The 16,167-nt window shown below is 43.0% G+C and overlaps 2 protein-coding genes across 2 annotated transcripts; one reads left to right on the top strand and one right to left on the bottom strand.

Moving 5' to 3' along the window:
* The first annotated feature begins 235 nt into the window (after window positions 1-235).
* Window positions 236-2,751, top strand: LOC124882951 (transcription termination factor 2, mitochondrial-like). Its single transcript, XM_047389663.1, has 2 exons — window positions 236-469; window positions 1,340-2,751. The coding sequence occupies exon 2, from the start codon at window positions 1,352-1,354 to the stop codon at window positions 2,492-2,494; it is 1,143 nt and encodes a 380-aa protein (XP_047245619.1). The 5' UTR covers window positions 236-469; window positions 1,340-1,351; the 3' UTR covers window positions 2,495-2,751.
* A 743-nt stretch (window positions 2,752-3,494) lies between these two features.
* Window positions 3,495-15,699, bottom strand: LOC124882950 (cryptochrome-1-like). Its single transcript, XM_047389662.1, has 14 exons — window positions 14,813-15,699; window positions 8,736-8,844; window positions 8,507-8,649; window positions 8,221-8,405; window positions 8,021-8,109; window positions 7,789-7,929; window positions 6,526-6,837; window positions 6,293-6,444; window positions 5,913-6,115; window positions 5,673-5,783; window positions 5,475-5,567; window positions 5,278-5,358; window positions 5,022-5,126; window positions 3,495-4,205 (listed from the first exon to the last, which is right to left on the bottom strand). The coding sequence occupies exons 1-13, from the start codon at window positions 14,968-14,970 to the stop codon at window positions 5,026-5,028; spliced, it is 1,878 nt and encodes a 625-aa protein (XP_047245618.1). The 5' UTR covers window positions 14,971-15,699; the 3' UTR covers window positions 3,495-4,205; window positions 5,022-5,025.
* Between the last annotated feature and the right edge of the window lie 468 nt (window positions 15,700-16,167).

Here is a 16,167-nt window from a genome sequence, read left to right as displayed (position 1 = left end):
CAATCATGGGCGGGCGCAGTGGACTATTCAGCCAATCATGGCCGTTGTTCTGAGGCCAACGCATCACGTCACACGTAGGTCACATTTAGAAAAGCACGATTGGCTGGAATTTCCAGCATCTGTTTCCGAATGCAGATGCCTTCAAGGTTCACAAAAAAAACTCCGACAGACTTTGGCGATAAGCTGATGACGACTGATTACAACCACACATTCACGAAATGGTCAAATTATCGTACATTTGTCCTTTTGTTTTTAGGAATATTGATCGTACATCGTACAGAGAGCAAAATTATCGTACAAATACGATAATTATCGTACACCTGGCAACACTGGTCTCGAACCGCACAACGCGAGTCTGCTTTCCCGTCACGTTTCTCTTACGTGTCTCACTAGCTCCGCCCACAAGGTTGAGCAGCGTTATGAAAGCAGGGCCGTGGGAATGACAACGGAGTCACAGCAAAGAAAGCTGGTAAATGAATCCACCTTATTATTCCTTTTAAGTAATTTAACAAACTGGAGCTTTGTTTGTTTGTTAGCTGCTGTTGTTGCAATCACTCATGTCGGTGTTGTGGCTTTACAGCTGTGGCCTGGTGTCGTCATTGGTTTATAATACATACATAACAGGCACGTGTAACATCACATGTGGAAGACAGCAGTCATATCTGTAATCTGTGCACTTTGTTTTCTGTATTTGCATCTTCATAACATTTAAGTAAAGAGAAGCACAAACAAGATGTAAGCACTTACTGCAGCTATATAAAAATACATTTAAAAAATAAAAGGAAATCAAGACATTGAGTTGAAATGGATTCATCAAAGTAACAAGGCATTTACGTTTCTAAAAGTATTAATTTTCTTAAAACTAATTCACAACCCTTGATTTTTTTTCCCCACATTTTGATTTGTTATGATAAACCAACCAAAGTATTCCACATTTGAAGGAAAAACAATAAATGGTTTAACATTTTTTGACAAATACAAACTTGAAAAGTGTGGCTTGCATTTGTATTTAGCTCCATGAGTCAACAGTTTGTGCAACCATCTTTCCTGTCCCTGCCAAATAAGGTGTCCCTGCATCATAATGTTCCCACCACCATGTTTTACCCTGGAGATGGTGTGGTCAGGATGATATGTTGGGTTTTGGTTACATACAGCACTTTGCATGTATTCCTAAATGTTCAGTAATTATGAGACTTAGGAACGAAATTAGTTGCACTGGTTATTATTTAGGGGGATTAGATTAAATTCACACCACTCTTTACAGATTTTGGGAAATAATTCCTTTGCAAGGAACTGTAAAGATAACCTTTTCTAATGAATGTTCTTTTTTTCTGCGCAGTGAGCCGCTGCAATGCTTCGAATCACCGCTGCATCTCTGGGCACCTCCTGCCAGAAGATGAGGCTGGTCCTGCTTCCCTCTGCCTCTCTCATCACCACAGCAACCACTTGCAGTAAAAGGGAGGAGAACCAGTGCACGGTTGACTCTCTGTACGAGCTGTCGGTGGACATAAGGAAGGTCCGCAAGCTGAAGGGCTGGGTTTTGTCTGAGACCACTGCCTATGTGTCTGAGACAGCTAGCCTGCTGAGGGACATGGGCGCAGGCACGGCAGTGATCGCCCACATCCTTGAAACTCACCCCGAAGCTGTCCTGTGTCAACCGGAGGATGTGGTGGCCCAGCGGGACCTCTGGAGGTCCGTGTGTTCCAGCCAACGTGCCCTTCTGAGTATCATTGAGAAGTTCCCAGCTTCCTTTTTTTCTGTAAGCCACCACAGCAACCAGCGAGCCTACATCCTGTACCTCCAGAGCCTTCGCCTCAACAACAAGATCATCAGCAAGCTGATGGCCAGTGCTCCGCAGAGTTTCAGTCGGCACCTGGAGCTCAACCAGGAGGTGATCCACACCCTCAGAGAGACCTACTTGGACCTGGGCGGGGATGAAGGTAATCTCCGGGTGTGGCTGCAGAAGCTCCTCAGTCAGAACCCGTACATTCTCATGCGTCCAGCTGAGGCCTGGAGGGACAGTCTGGGCTTCCTGAAGGACCAAGGCTTCACCACAGAGGAGCTCCTTAGCCTGGTGTCCAGCCTTAGAGCCTCTATCTCTGAGCTGAACCCTGAAGCCATGCAGCAGGCGCTGGCCTACGTCCAGGATGCTCTCAGCTGCTCCGAAGATGAACTAAAGTTGGCAGTGATCCGTTGCCCGGCCGTTTTGTACTACTCGCTGCCCACCTTGGCTGGACGCTTTCAGGGATTGATGGACGTCGGAGTTAGTGTCAAGCAGGTGAAGGAATCCCCAAACATCCTGGAGCTCACCACGCAGATCGTGCTGTATCGTATCCAGAAGCTTGCCTCCTATGGATATGACGTGTGCTCCGGCAGCTTGGATGTAATCATAGGAACCAAGAAGGACTTTGAGATGAGCTGCACCAGGCTTAACCTCAGGCAGCAGAGGCCACTCTTTAACCCTGTAGCTCCACTCAGGACTGCTGAGGAGTGAAGATCAAAACTACTGACAGGATTCTAATTCTAATAAACTTGTAGATGTTGACGTCATTCACATCTTAAAAGCAGCTGCAAAGACCTGACCTGAGAAGAACTTACACTTCTTCTTGTTGCCTTCATCTTTTGCCTGACAGCTGATGATGTTTGTGTAAATCTACTCGCTTTGCTGTGACCTTACCACCATATGTGTCATTTCCTTGTTAAAACATTAAAAGTACTAAATATAAAACACTTTGCATACCTGCCATTGGATACGAATGTCACTAGTTTCTTTCTGTTCTTCTTTTAAAGTTTTTTTTTCACTATGCAACATGCGTTAACATTCTAAAGGAATGTTTTATGTATTTTATTTATTGAGTAAAATATTTGCTCATCTTATACTTTCTATCCTTGAACCTCTTGAAGAATTGGAGTCTGTACAACGCCCGGAAGTCTTTACCTCCCAGTGTGTGCAGATTCTAAAATATCTGTTGCCAGTGTTGAGTGAGCTCTGCACTGGTGGCAGCAGGATTCTGTATAGAGCTCCTTATTTGGGAGACATTACTGAGGCTGGCTGGACACTTTTGGATGTTCTCTGAGAACTGTTCTTTCAGCGGCAATAACCAAACTGTAGTTTTCTTTCTTCATTTCGATGGAGAGCAATGATGGCTGCATGCTTTCTTTAAAAATTGCCATTTGACTCGGATTTAGGCTACAGCAGGCAGTTTGTTCATTAGACTGAAACACTTCCAAACTGCCTCAACCTTTAGCTAGGACTGGTTTGCTTTGCAGTTAGACATTTAGACAAGGTACAAGAGATTTCTGCATGTTTTTAGACTCCTATGCTCAGTTGTCTTTCCAATAAATTGTGAGTTATTTGTTAACTGCACAGCAGCACTACTAACATAACCAGCTGCAGAAATGGGGCAACGAGCAACAAATAATATGGATCAAATGTTAAATATGTGCAATATAAAACCCACAACTTGAATCACATTTAAATGAATGCACAAGTATGTTGTTGGTGGTACATTTATTTATGAAGGATTTTACAGGAAAGTCACTGTGATGCAAAAGATCGTTTTCTCCAAAACTACTAAAAAGGGCAACAACAAGATGGTTAATGTTACTGCCTCCACACTGGAAAGGAATGAGACACGTCCACAAGTACTGAGATCAACCAAAAAACTTTTGTTTGTATGTTTACGACAGATTGTTATAAAAAGAATAAACTTTGGGGAAAATGATGGTTAGCAAACACAAAAGTTTCTCAGCATTTTCTGTCTTTTTTTCTATGGACAGTCTTTAAATGGTTTTTATTTACTGAGAACTATCCACAAAGATCCAGTCATGTTTTCTCATATCAAAAATATATCAATGGGTTTAGGGCTACACAAGGAGAGAAAAGATACATAAAATATCCAAATATGTACAAGATGTGTGACCTGCAATTAGCAAATTCATTATATACACAAGGATGTTTGTCGCTGTCAGCAGTAAACCGAAGATGGGCACAACGGGTCAGCCGCTGCAGCCTCGTCGGCGCCGGCCGGGATGTGCAGTCCTCATCAGAGTCTGCAGTCTGTATAATCAGGGCAGGTGTGTGGGTGCATTTAATCATCCTGAAGGTGCATTCATGCAACACTGTGGTGCTGTAGGTAGACCTTTAGTCCTTTAGTGTCTGCTAGGATTTGGCAGATAATATGAAGGAGAATGTGCAGAAACACCTGAAATAACAGGAAACAGAAAATATAAAGAGCCTTTAGGTTGTTTTCTGTTGAGTTTGTGTGTTCACTTTTATTTTAGATCAAAGAAACCAAACCACAAAATGTATAACTCCCTGCAGCACCACTGAACTTTCAGAATGGCAAGGACACGATAATATGGACAGATGACGAGTGTCAACTGTTGCTTCAGGTAGCTTTGATTTATAAAACCACTGAATTTCAAGAAAACATCTGCCTGCATGCGGTGTGCATTAATTCCTACTGATTGCTGTCATACTGTAGCTATACAGGGAGATTTTGTGTTTCCAGGAGACTGGAAATCTTTCCACTCTGGAGCCGGTTTTCGTGTCGTGGCATTATCAGAGAAATCATAAGGTACCTTCTAAAAAGAACAACCTTCAAACAGATATTAAACATACTTTCCATTAAGCCCAAATTTCTGGATTAAAAAGGTTTGTTTTTGGTCTATGTTCTCATCCGAAATGTTGTGTTTTCTTTAGCACTAAGGCTTGAAAACTTAAGTCCGTGTTTAATTCATCTATAAAACATGTTTTCCTTTCTGAACCTAATTACTGAAATAAATAAATAAATCTATATCTTTAGTACTGAGTACTGATTTGGCCAAATACTTTTGAAAGAAGAAAAAAAGTAAAAACTCACAAGATTAGACAGTAAAGCATGTTTTTCTTAATAAGATACCTGAAACAGATTTTTGTGGATAATTTCATCCAGAACTGTCATAAAACATTTTACAAACATGACATATTTTCAGTCCAGCACACACAATGAGTCTATGTGTGAAATATGTGTCACTACCTCTTTAGTGGTTGCTCTGTCTCTGGACTTTAGAGCCTCTGCCATGGCCAGAGTCTTCGTTGTGCCGTTTTCCACCGGTCTGTGTGGCGCCATGGTTCTCAGGCCCTTAAAACCAATAGAAAAGTGACATTTAGAAAGAGAAAATAAAGTTTCACAGCATTTAGAGACTGGATATATGACTCTGAACGATTCCACACAATGCATTTAAATAGACTTATTCTGCTGGAGTTTTGTGACTCAGGGATTTATTTTGCACCTCTTTGCAGTCCAGGACCTGGAATCTGCGTGCTGCTTTGAGCGTAACACATCATGCTGGTAGCTGGAGCATAACTGGGAACTTTAGAGAGATGAAACAATTAGAGGAGTTGGTTAAGGTGACAGATTACCATGAATAAGATAATAAAGGGCAAAATCAGGGCTGAAGACGTTATAAATGTGCTGCGTAATCGCTACCCTGCTTGTGTGTGCTGGCGCTGTTCTGTGGATCCCCCTGCAGGTACATCATCATGCCACTTTGCCAGTCTCCCTGTGAATGCATCTGATAGGCTGAAAATCAAAGAAAAACAACACTTAGGCTGTGCAATATTATTTGAACATTTTGTCGCCCCCTGAAACCTGAGAGCAGAAGATCTTTCTCTTCATTTCTCTTACCTGCTGGAGCTGCAGCCTGGGGTGAAGCCGAGACGGGGAATGCCATAAAATCTGAGGATGCTTCATTGTTTCCATAACCATTAGAGTTGGATGGAACTGTAGCCAAAAGGCCTGAGGACATAAAGGAATAAGAGTCAACAGTTCCGAAACAGATGAGTTATTAGAGAACGATATCTTAGCAAAGAAAAGAGAGAAAGGAAAACTAAATAAAACGACTGTCATTCAGCTTTGTGTCAGTACCGAGGCCTCTGTAGCAGGAGAGCTGCTGGTAGATCTGTTTCATCCGCTCGATGTTGATTCGGCTCGCCTCCGCGTGGTTAACCATGGGCTTCGGATAGTGCACGCCGATAACACATTTGGCAGCCTTCTGCACGGCCTCCGGGGCGTTCCAAGGATCGTAGATGTACCTTGCTGGGAACCCTCTCAGAATGGGCAGGTAACGCCTGAGCAGAGATGGAAACACGGAGGGAATGTGGAGGATGTCATTATTTAACTATTGGCCAAGAGACACTACTGATCTGTGTGACTTCATTATCCAATCCAAGGAGGTATGAATACTGACAGCCTGAGTAGCTCTACAAGAAAAATGATCTTCAATGTTTGAACAGATGTAATCGTACCGTATGTAATCTCCGTTGGGGTCAGTACGTCGGCCGAACCCGACTGGGCAGTAACAGTGGAAGAACTGCTGGAAGAAAGAGCTGCAGGAGAGCCACATCCAGCTGCCTGCATTGACACTCCAGTCTGCATCCAGCAGCAGCTCCTCAAACACCTGACGATAGAACCAAAACAGTTTGGTACGTTCTGCTAAACCTCCTTCTAGACAGTAAAATGCAGAATGGGTCTAATCTACCTTCATGCCCTCCTCCCAGCTGATCCACAGGTCTCCTCTGGTCAGGAAACAGGCCACAGCGTGGCGGGCCAGGTGGTGGATCCAGCCCTCCTGCCTTAGTTGTGTCATGATTGCATCGATCCAGGGGAAACCCGTCTGGCCCTCGGCCCACTTGGCCAGCGCCTCAGGGTTGCGGTCCCAGGGGATCTGAACGCAGATGGGGTTGCTCTCCATCTTGTCGAAGCAGGGGTTGTTGGTGGCTGCCGTGTAGAAGAACTCACGCCACAGCAGCTGGCCGTAAAGCGACAGAGGAGGGGAGCTGTTCTTCTTCACCTGGAATCGAACATTAGTGTTAGTTTAAATGGACCCGACGACAGAAACTGTTCTTTTATAAAACCAACTACTCCTCATCTGAAAAGAAGATTGATGGACCTGTTTCTGCCATTTAATGTGTTTTAATGTTTTTCCTTTCCATGGAAAGTACTCAAGGTCCGGTGATTCTGTGTTTAGCATTGTTTCTGTCCTGAATGAACCTGTTGACAGGTTCTGAACCAGTGGAACTGTGTTTAGCTGCGTTATTTTCCAGATGAAGACACTGACAGAAGTTTTTTTTTTTTTTTATAAAGTTCTCCTGGTCCATGTTCTCCCCGTGCATGCATGGGTTTTCACCGGGTACTCCGGCTTCCTCCCACAGTCCAAAAACATGACTGTTAGGTAAACTGGTCTCTCTAAATTGCCCTTAGGTGTGAATGAGTGTTCATGGTTGTTTGTCCTGTATGTCTCTGTGTTGCCCTGCGATGGATTGGCGACCTGTCCAGGGTCTACCCTGCCTCCGGCCCATAGACTGCTGGACATAGGCACCAGCTCCCCGACGACCCACTATGGAATAAGGGGTATAGAAGATAGAAGAAGTACTCCTGGTCAAGTGTGCTATTTCTGTCCGTTCTTCAGGCCTCCCAGCCGGTTTGCAGAAGTTGACCGCTCACACTAAGCTTGGTTCCCCTGAATTTTTCTTCCTGTTAAAAAGAAGTCATTCCTTCCCACTGTCGCCTCATGCTTGTGCAGGACGAGGGATTGCTACAAAGGTCGGCTAGACTTTTTAAGATAGATCATTTAATTTTGTACCAATTGGCTATAAATAAAACTGACTATGATTGTTTTGTATTATAATCCGATTCTGACTACATAAATGGATTGAGCTAACTGAACTGAAAGTAACTGTACAACTTGTTACAAATAAGGCCATCCTCACAAAAGCAGCAGGATGTCAATAAGCAGACTTGCCTTCCTGAAGAGGTCGGTGAGTTTGAAGTAGAACAGGCGACAGGAGAGGCAGCCGAAGCGCAGGTAGGGGCTGAGGCCGGTTGGACTCGCCAGGAGTGAGTTGGCGTTCATTCTGGGACGCTCAAAGTTGGCCACCCACGCCTGAAGGTAAAACAAGTCACATTGTCAGAAACGAAAAGCATGAGCCTTTAAGCAGAAAATTAGATTAAAAGTTAAAAATGATTTGACTGACCTTCCTCTCCAAGTGCCTCTCTAGTCGAGTGAGGGCTTCAGTTTCTCCTCCTGGCCATACAGCTGAAGATAAACCTTCAGTGTCAAAACCTGCAAGAAGGGCACAAGTTTTTTTTTAATCCTCTTTTATATCTCAAACCACCATCAGTTTTCTAGTTTATTTAATAATAAAACAAATGTTTTTTTCATGGCTGAACTCACCCAATTCCTCCAGAGAAGGAACCCCAAACTTATCATCATGGTCTTCAGACAGCGGCGTAGTGCATTTGCCCATGATCTCAGCTGTTATGGCCTCTGCAGGTAGCTCCACTGGATCCATATGACTAATGAGAGTCTGGAACCGCTTGTAGGTGAGGGGAGACTGACCCCCATTCAACTCTATGATCCTGAGAACCAGAAACCAAACAAGTGTTTTTTAAACCAAATCAGTACTAAAAAAACAACGACAGGTCTGTGTTTGAGGTGTTAAGTGGGTGAAATAACTCACTTGTCCAGGTCATACAGTGTGTGGGAGATGCGAACTGTCACCTCAACTCCAGCCTCAGAGGCCAGCTTCTTAATGGCAGCATCTCGCTCTTTCCCAAAAGGCTCAGAGTCATACTCATAAGATAGCCGAGTGATCTTCCATTCCTGCAAAGCAGAATTACACTGAATATTCAGGGCATCCACAAAGTGCTTACAGTAACCTGGGCGTGTAGCCTACTGGATCAAACTACCTTGAAAAGTCTGGGAAAGACATCAGTGGGTTGGCCCCGGATCACAAACAGACGAGAGTTGAGCTTCCGGAGGCTGGAGTCCAAATCCTCGAGACTCTGCAGAAGGAACCTGTGGAGAGGCAGGAAGAGGAGCTGCATCAATCACTGAGCAACAAACATTTATTATTCAGAAACATGTCGGAAGATCAACAGCCCCGAACTCAAACTGGTGGAAAACATGAATGCTCAGTTTCAGCAAATTGACCAGAAAAAAAAATAAATAAATAAAAATGAACACTGATGCATCTGTTTGCACGATATTCTGCTGCAAAACCAACAGAATTCAAAGTCAGTGACCAAATTCAACTAATTTTCACTGGATTTCAATGAATGATACTAAAACAGGACAAAAAGTGACTGTATAAGAAGCACAGAATAAACACTAAACCCCAGACAATTAGAGCATTTGACTACTAAACACAAGCACACTTGGTGCTGATCAGTCCAGCGAGTTCCACACAAAGGCAACAAGAATCAGATGGTTAGTAGTTTTCTCTCTAAACCAGCATGTGGCGCTCTAGTACCAGCTGCTTGAAACCATGCCCCGATGGCGTCCAAATAAAACCAGATGATGTGATGAAAGTCATTTCACCATGAGGAGCAAACCCATCTTAAAATAAAACTCACCACACCAACAATTCTTTGAAACATTTTGAAGTGAACATTTTCTACAAAGCTTAAGACATTTTTGGCATAAACTGAAATTCCTTATATGTTCCAAACATGCTAAATCTAAAAACCTTGTAATGAGAAGTGAAAAGAGTCATTTGGTTTAATGTGGTCAGACCGCAGCTCCAAAGGCTGAAGAAGTGACTCATCAGCAACATCCCACCAACATAATGTCTGTAAACCAGGACAGAACGCCTCTTTGCTGGTGAAGGAGTGGTAAATGCGTCACTGATGATGATGGGAGCAGGCAGAAGAAAATGTCGACCTTTTACTGCCCAGATTAACCTTCTTAATAATTATTAGCATGTTTGGTGCTAGATTAGCTCGCCTAAAGCTGTCTGGATTAATCAGTCTTAATAAGTTGAATAATTATTGCACCACTTCCCAGTTTGTATGGACAATAAAGAAATACTTTATTATTATTATTAGTTAAACTGAATCCCCTAATGACGTGAATTAACCCCAGCAGCCCTCTGAATGAAAACTCACCTCTCTGCAGGACCTTTTGTTTACAATGCTGCAAAAATAAGACTGTACCCTTTATTTTACGCCTACTCACAACTAAACACAGATAGAGCAGCAGTAACGGGGAGCTTCCCGTGCTGTTGCTATAGGCACAGAACGAAGTAGGCGGAGGCATTCTGTCTTTACACGAACCAAACAAGAAGGTGAGTGACCTCATTAGTCCTCCCACATGTAATTTATTCTCAATATGAATCCAGATGTTCTGTGAAGGCCTCAGAGGTTTATTGGAGAGCATCAGTCAACAGACAGCATCATAGAAACCCAGGAATGTAGCAGAGATCTTGAACACGGAGAGGTGGGCTGGTCATGATTAATGGAGCTAAATACAAGGAAATCCTGGTGATGACAGCATCACGCTGTGTGGGTTGTCTTCTTCAGCAGGGACAGGGATACTGATCATGACAAGGTGGATGGAAAACTGTGGAGAGCAGTGATATCCATTCGGATTTTTGCAATTCTCTGTAAAAGTGGTTTTTTTCTAGCCAGAATGAGTCTAGGCGTAGAAAACACTGCTACCTTACAGTTTAAAGACTCAACGTTGAGTCTGGAGCGTGTCCTGATGGACGGTGAGTCACCATCTGACGCCTCCACCCTAAAGATATGCACCACTTCAGGGACAAAGACTGAGTTTGGCATCACAGCTTACAATTGTTCAAATCCAACGTCAGTGTTACTCAGCGGAGTCTAAAGGGGTCAGACCCGGTAAGAAAACCAGTTCCTTTAAGCTTCTGTGCAGCTCAAATAGAAATCTATCTTTGTCCAGCTTTCAGCATTTCTCCCGCAGACACTCCCACCTCCCTCTCATCTTTAACATCTACTTTATAGAGCTGTTATGCATTAACACGATCATTGGTCACTAGGAAGGACTCTGGTAACCTCCCTCAGGAGCTCCAATCATGATGTGAAAAGATATCAGACGGCAGCAGCTTTTATGGGGATTAGAGCTCATTGTGGAGGGGCTCAGCGGACAAAGCTGGGGTCTCCTGGTCTGGCAGGACCACAGAAGCAGGTCAGAAAGTCCAAAGAGTTGAAGGGTTTGCTATTGACATACTGGCCTACTTGTGAATGTTATTATTATTATGTCATCTTACGCAGCCCTATTCAGCGAAACCCTTTGCTCAGATCCAAGTGTCTCAATAAAAAAAATTCATTGAATCTCTCCTTAACGGAAGAAACCTATAAATGTTTAAAAGCCTCATACGGTTTCTCCTTGCATGTACAAGCTGAATATGTACATAAATAGAAAGTAGGAATGAATCGGGGCGTTGTGCATTGGCTCTGCGTCACCACGGGCTGCTGTTGTGTAACACTGAAAAAAAAAAAAAAAATGTGGATGCTCATAACTGCTGCAGTAACCCCACTCTCACCCCTCCTTTACTGTCCTGGAGAAGACATTAGACTCTGATAGGAAACAAAAACAGCCAGTAATGCGGTCGCTGTATTTGGCAGCTGCAAGTGTGGACTAATGAATGAGCCGAACAACACGCTGAGGTTTGCACACGTAGAGGCAGCTAGAACACACCTCTGATGTCGACAAGAATAAACGTTTGGGTCACAGATGGGGCAGAAGGAAAGAGTGATACACTATGTTTTGACTGGCGAAGCCTTCAACGTAACACTGAAGGGTAACTCTGCAGGGACAAACCTCAGTATTTCTCTTTTATGTCATGCAGTACCTTGGAGAAGGGTTCAAACGTGAAAGTGCTAAATTATTCAGTGGAAGGACAAGGTCATTTCTATACCAATTAGCCAGCATTTACAAGCACAATTCACTGGAGGTACAGCTGCAGGTGTTTGGGGTATGCCTCTGCTATCTTTAGATTGGATTTTTCCCCCATTCCTCTGCAGACTAGATGAAGACTGAACGTCCGTTTTCAAGCCACAGAGTTTTTAAATTGGATTTACAATAGTGGATTTGTACAGGGCCACTAACACATGGATACGCTCTGATCTGAGCCGTTCCACTGTAGCTCTGGCTGCGTGTTTAGGTTAGCTGTCCTGCTGGACAACCAGTCTCAGGTCTTACAGGTTTTCCTCCTGTATTAACCTTTTTTTTTTAGATCGGTTTGTCTAAGAATTAATCCTGGCAGCTTCCCTCGCTCTGATGAAGATCAACATTCCCACGACAGTGATGCCATGTCATGTTTCACAGTGAGGTGCAGCGTAGTTTTCCACCACACATAATGTAGTGCATGTAGGCCCTACAAGCTCAGTTTTGGTTTCATCTGACCAGAGAGCCTTCTTCCATGTTTGCTCGGTCTTCTACATGGCTTGCAGCAAACTGTAAACGGGGACTTCTTATGACTTTTTTCTTCTTACCACACTTCCACTAAGGCTAAATTTGCAGAATGCATGATTAATGATTGTCCTGTTCGACAGATTCTGGAAGTTGAGAGGTGAATCTCACCAGCTCCTCCAAAGATGGGTCTTCATGATACTGTTTGTAAATATTCTCAAACAAACCTCTAAAAAACAGCTGCATGTATACCGTTTATAATTAGGTCACCTCTGAAGGCTATTGGTAGCAATGGGATTTATTTAGGGCTAGAAGATTGTAAGATGTTTTTTTTTTTTATGTCATAAAATCCCAATAATAGACGTGAACTGAGACACTATGATCTAGAAAATCTGAGAAATGTACGATAGACCCCTCAGATGTACTGAGAGCTGTCATCATCTATACCATGAAGATCAGACTAACAGGAACGCCTGACAGAGCTACAAGCCATAAACACACTCCTTTTAATTTAGTATTAGGACATCTGTTTCTGTTGAAAAAACTGTTTATTTTAAGACTTATTACATCAATTTTTACATTAAAGCAAGAAGGTGAAGGGGAAACATATTAAAGCAATTCTTATTCATCTGAGCAGTTATAATAGTAGGCCTTATATGTGTGGTCAGTCCCAGTTATGTACTTTCTCTCATTTAATTGAGATATTTTCTGCTTCCGTTAAGAAAATGGTGACTGGCTGGCATGTGAAGAAGCACTGTGTTGTATTGTAAGCCGGCCTTTGGTTGACATAAACTAACCTTACAGGTAATAATCTTCATGCTTTAAAAGGAAATAAATGTGGGTGAAACCTGTCCAACCGTATCTCACATGCGTTGGGGTCTTGTTTCGATTTTATTCACCTGGTATGTATGCTAAAGTTAAAACTGCATCTGATTTTATCTGTCCTGTTTTGATTTGGTTAGTCAGTGTGTTTCCATCCTTTCTTTGTTATTAACTCTGTTTTGTGAGCCTTTTGTGATCATTTGGGTTGCTGTGAGTGTTTTTTGTTTTGTTCTGCATCTCTACAGTGACTTTCTGTCTCTGATTTATTAATAAAATGCTACGCAGACAAATAATGTTTTTAAAAATAAATATTAGGGGGTTAAAACGGATTGTCCTGCCGTCTATTAACTACATGAAGGAAGTCTGCTATATTACTGAAAAATGAACATCATTGAAACTCTAGACCTGCAATCATTCTTCTCATTAAGAATGTATTTCTTTCAGAAAACATAAAAAATAACAGGTTGAGATTGCTGTTTTAAAATTACAAGCCTAATTAAACGAAAGTTGCACGTATTAGGAACTTTAAAAGTAAACCTGAAACCAACACAGACAAACTGATTCTTCCCCTTGACAGCCATTCAGCTGTAGATTTGCTGCCTTGTTGGATCATTGTTGACCCAGTTTGGGTCAAGCTTCACTTTGCAGACAGATGGCCTCACATTGAACTCTACCGTTCTTTGGTGTAGCTGTACATGGAGGACTCAATGACTGCAAGGGGGTCAGATCCATCGCACCATCCACCACCATGCTTGATGGTTGGTATGTGATGTTTGTGATGATATGCTGATCTTATTATACAGATGAGAGTTTTGCCCCTTTCAGAAGGAAGCATCATCATATTAGTTGCTCTGGACATACCTATCACCTCCCATGATGCTGCGGGCTTACATCCTATGCTGGCATCAGTTTTTAGATTTTGATTTGTCAAGATGTTTTTCAACAATTATGTGCCAATATACATAAAATGCCAATGAATGCATTTGAGTTCTGTGAAAACTTTTTAAATGAATTTTGTCTGTTTAGCAACAATTTTCCGGTTGTTAAAAGCATTTTTTAATTAACAATAATATTCTCTGGAATGTTTGAAAGTCGTCTAATGAAAATGTTCCCAGGTTGATGGTCAGAAACTATTTGTTTCTCCAAAACCTACACTGATGTCCTTCCTCCTTTTTCTTGCATCAGCACACACCAAATTGCTCCAGACCAGCTCCAAATAGCTCCTAATCAAGCATTTGATTTGCATCATCTGACTTTCACTCATTCTCCTATTAAGTACTCAAGCAATACGGCTGAATCCTGCATTTTATTTCAGTCAGTCATTTTCTACCGCGGGGGTGCCTATCTCCAGCTGTCTATGGGCGAGAGGCAGGATACACCCTGGACAGATCGCCAGTCCATCGCAGGGCAACACACAAACAACCATGCACACACTCATTCATACACCTAAGGGCAATTTAGAGTGACCAATTAACCTAACAGGCATGTCTTTGGACTGTGGGAGGAAGCTGGAGTACCCGGTGAGAACCCACGCATGCACGGGGAGAACATGCAAACTCTATGCAGAAAGACCAACGGTCGGGAATCGAACCCAGGACCTTCTTGCTGCAAGGCAACAGTGCTACCAACTGCGCCACCGTGCAGCCCACATTTTATTTCATTTTTTCTTAAATATTGATATAGTGCAAGACATAATCAGATCTTGCATTAGCCCAATATTAATTTGGGTAAGAAATTGTAGACACGAATGTATTATCAGGTGTTATTTTAGGGTTTCTGTTCTTACCTCCACCTGTTGATCCCAACGTTGGAAGATCCAGCGAACCAGGGGTCGAGGATGTAAACGCAGCGCACTGAATCAGCTCCCAGCAGAGAGTCCTTCAGCGACGGGTTGTCGTGGAGCCGCAAGCCCTTCCGGAACCAGTGGACCGTATTAATGACCATTACTCAACTGGACGAGTCCTTTAGTTATTCCTTTCGTGAACGATGACAGCAGTTTCTTTTTAAGGAGCTCACCCGACCTCTATTTCAATTCGCAGACAGTTTTTAGTCTCAGGATAATAAGAAACAGGAAAACAAGTCACGTTAGATAAAACTAATAAAGCCCGGATGTTTGATTAGCCTTGCTCCAACAGAACCTTTTCCATAGTGTGGAAGAATTGATAAATGGTTGATTGCTGAAGCATTTGGGCACAGAGGAGTGAGTTATCCGCGAAAATGTGATGATGTGAACCCAGCGGGCTTTAGGACCCTGCTCGCTGCAGAGCTCTAACCTGGTTTGTTGTATAACTTGTTTTTCTGAATGATAAAAAAAAAAAACCACTAAAGAATGAAAAACTCGAAACCACTCGATGTAACTCGCACTATAATGACATTATATGACTATAAAAGACAGAATATTAAACTGGCCTGTTATTTTTAGGCGGCTGGCGATGCTAATGACCAGAAGTCACCGTGGCAAGACCAGGAAAGCCTGTTATGTAAACCCGAATACGAACAAATTCGTCGCCTTAATGTCGTCCAAACAACTATCCAGCTGTTAAAATTCCTCCTCGTCCTCTTCAACTGGGTTCCCACGCTGGAAAGCAGACGTCTGAATGGGGTTACGAAGGGAGTTTTTTCCTTACTGCCAGCAGAAGACCGACGCTCCACCTTTTTAGCCGCACCTACTGCCGTTACTCCGCCAACTAGCGACGTCCTTGGGCTCAGAGCTGCGCTGTGATTGGTCCAAACCGATCCGTGCGTTTTTACGGCGTGGTCACGTTTCAGCAGCGTGCTCCCCCTTCCCGCGAGGCAGCCAGCATGTGCAGTGGACTGCGGGTTTTTGTTTTTTTTTATTACAGCATTATGACCTCTTATGGTAATTTGGTCTAGCATGTTACCAGGTTGATTTAGTCAGCTCTAGTAAACTAAGGTGAATGTGTCCAGGAAGCACAGCTGCGTCGTTGCAAGGACCCAAAACAAGTTTTACAAAAACAGAACAAAATAAATGGGGAACAACCACCCCCCCCCCTCCCTTTCGCAGACTAAACAGTTTATGGAAATCGACTTAAAAGTCATTTTGGGGTAAACACTGACGTCTTCAAATAAATATGAAAACAGTGTGGTCAGAAAAGGACCCGGATCTGCACGTGAGGTCGT

Source organism: Girardinichthys multiradiatus, chromosome 17 (genome assembly GCF_021462225.1).
Source record: "Girardinichthys multiradiatus isolate DD_20200921_A chromosome 17, DD_fGirMul_XY1, whole genome shotgun sequence".
NCBI classification, from domain to species: domain Eukaryota; kingdom Metazoa; phylum Chordata; class Actinopteri; order Cyprinodontiformes; family Goodeidae; genus Girardinichthys; species Girardinichthys multiradiatus.
Note: the sequence above shows the minus strand (reverse complement) of the source record. Positions and strands in the feature narration are given on the sequence as shown.

Coding starts and splice junctions, on each gene's coding strand:
- LOC124882951 (XM_047389663.1), top strand. CDS start 1,352: ATGCTTCGAATCACCGCTGCATCTCTGGGCACCTCCTGCCAGAAGATG.
- LOC124882950 (XM_047389662.1), bottom strand. CDS start 14,970: ATGGTCATTAATACGGTCCACTGGTTCCGGAAGGGCTTGCGGCTCCAC. Junction 5,784..5,912: donor CTCCTGCTACAGAGGCCTCG/GTACTGACACAA, acceptor TTATGTCCTCAG/GCCTTTTGGCTACAGTTCCA. Junction 5,568..5,672: donor CCAGGCTGCAGCTCCAGCAG/GTAAGAGAAATG, acceptor TTTGATTTTCAG/CCTATCAGATGCATTCACAG.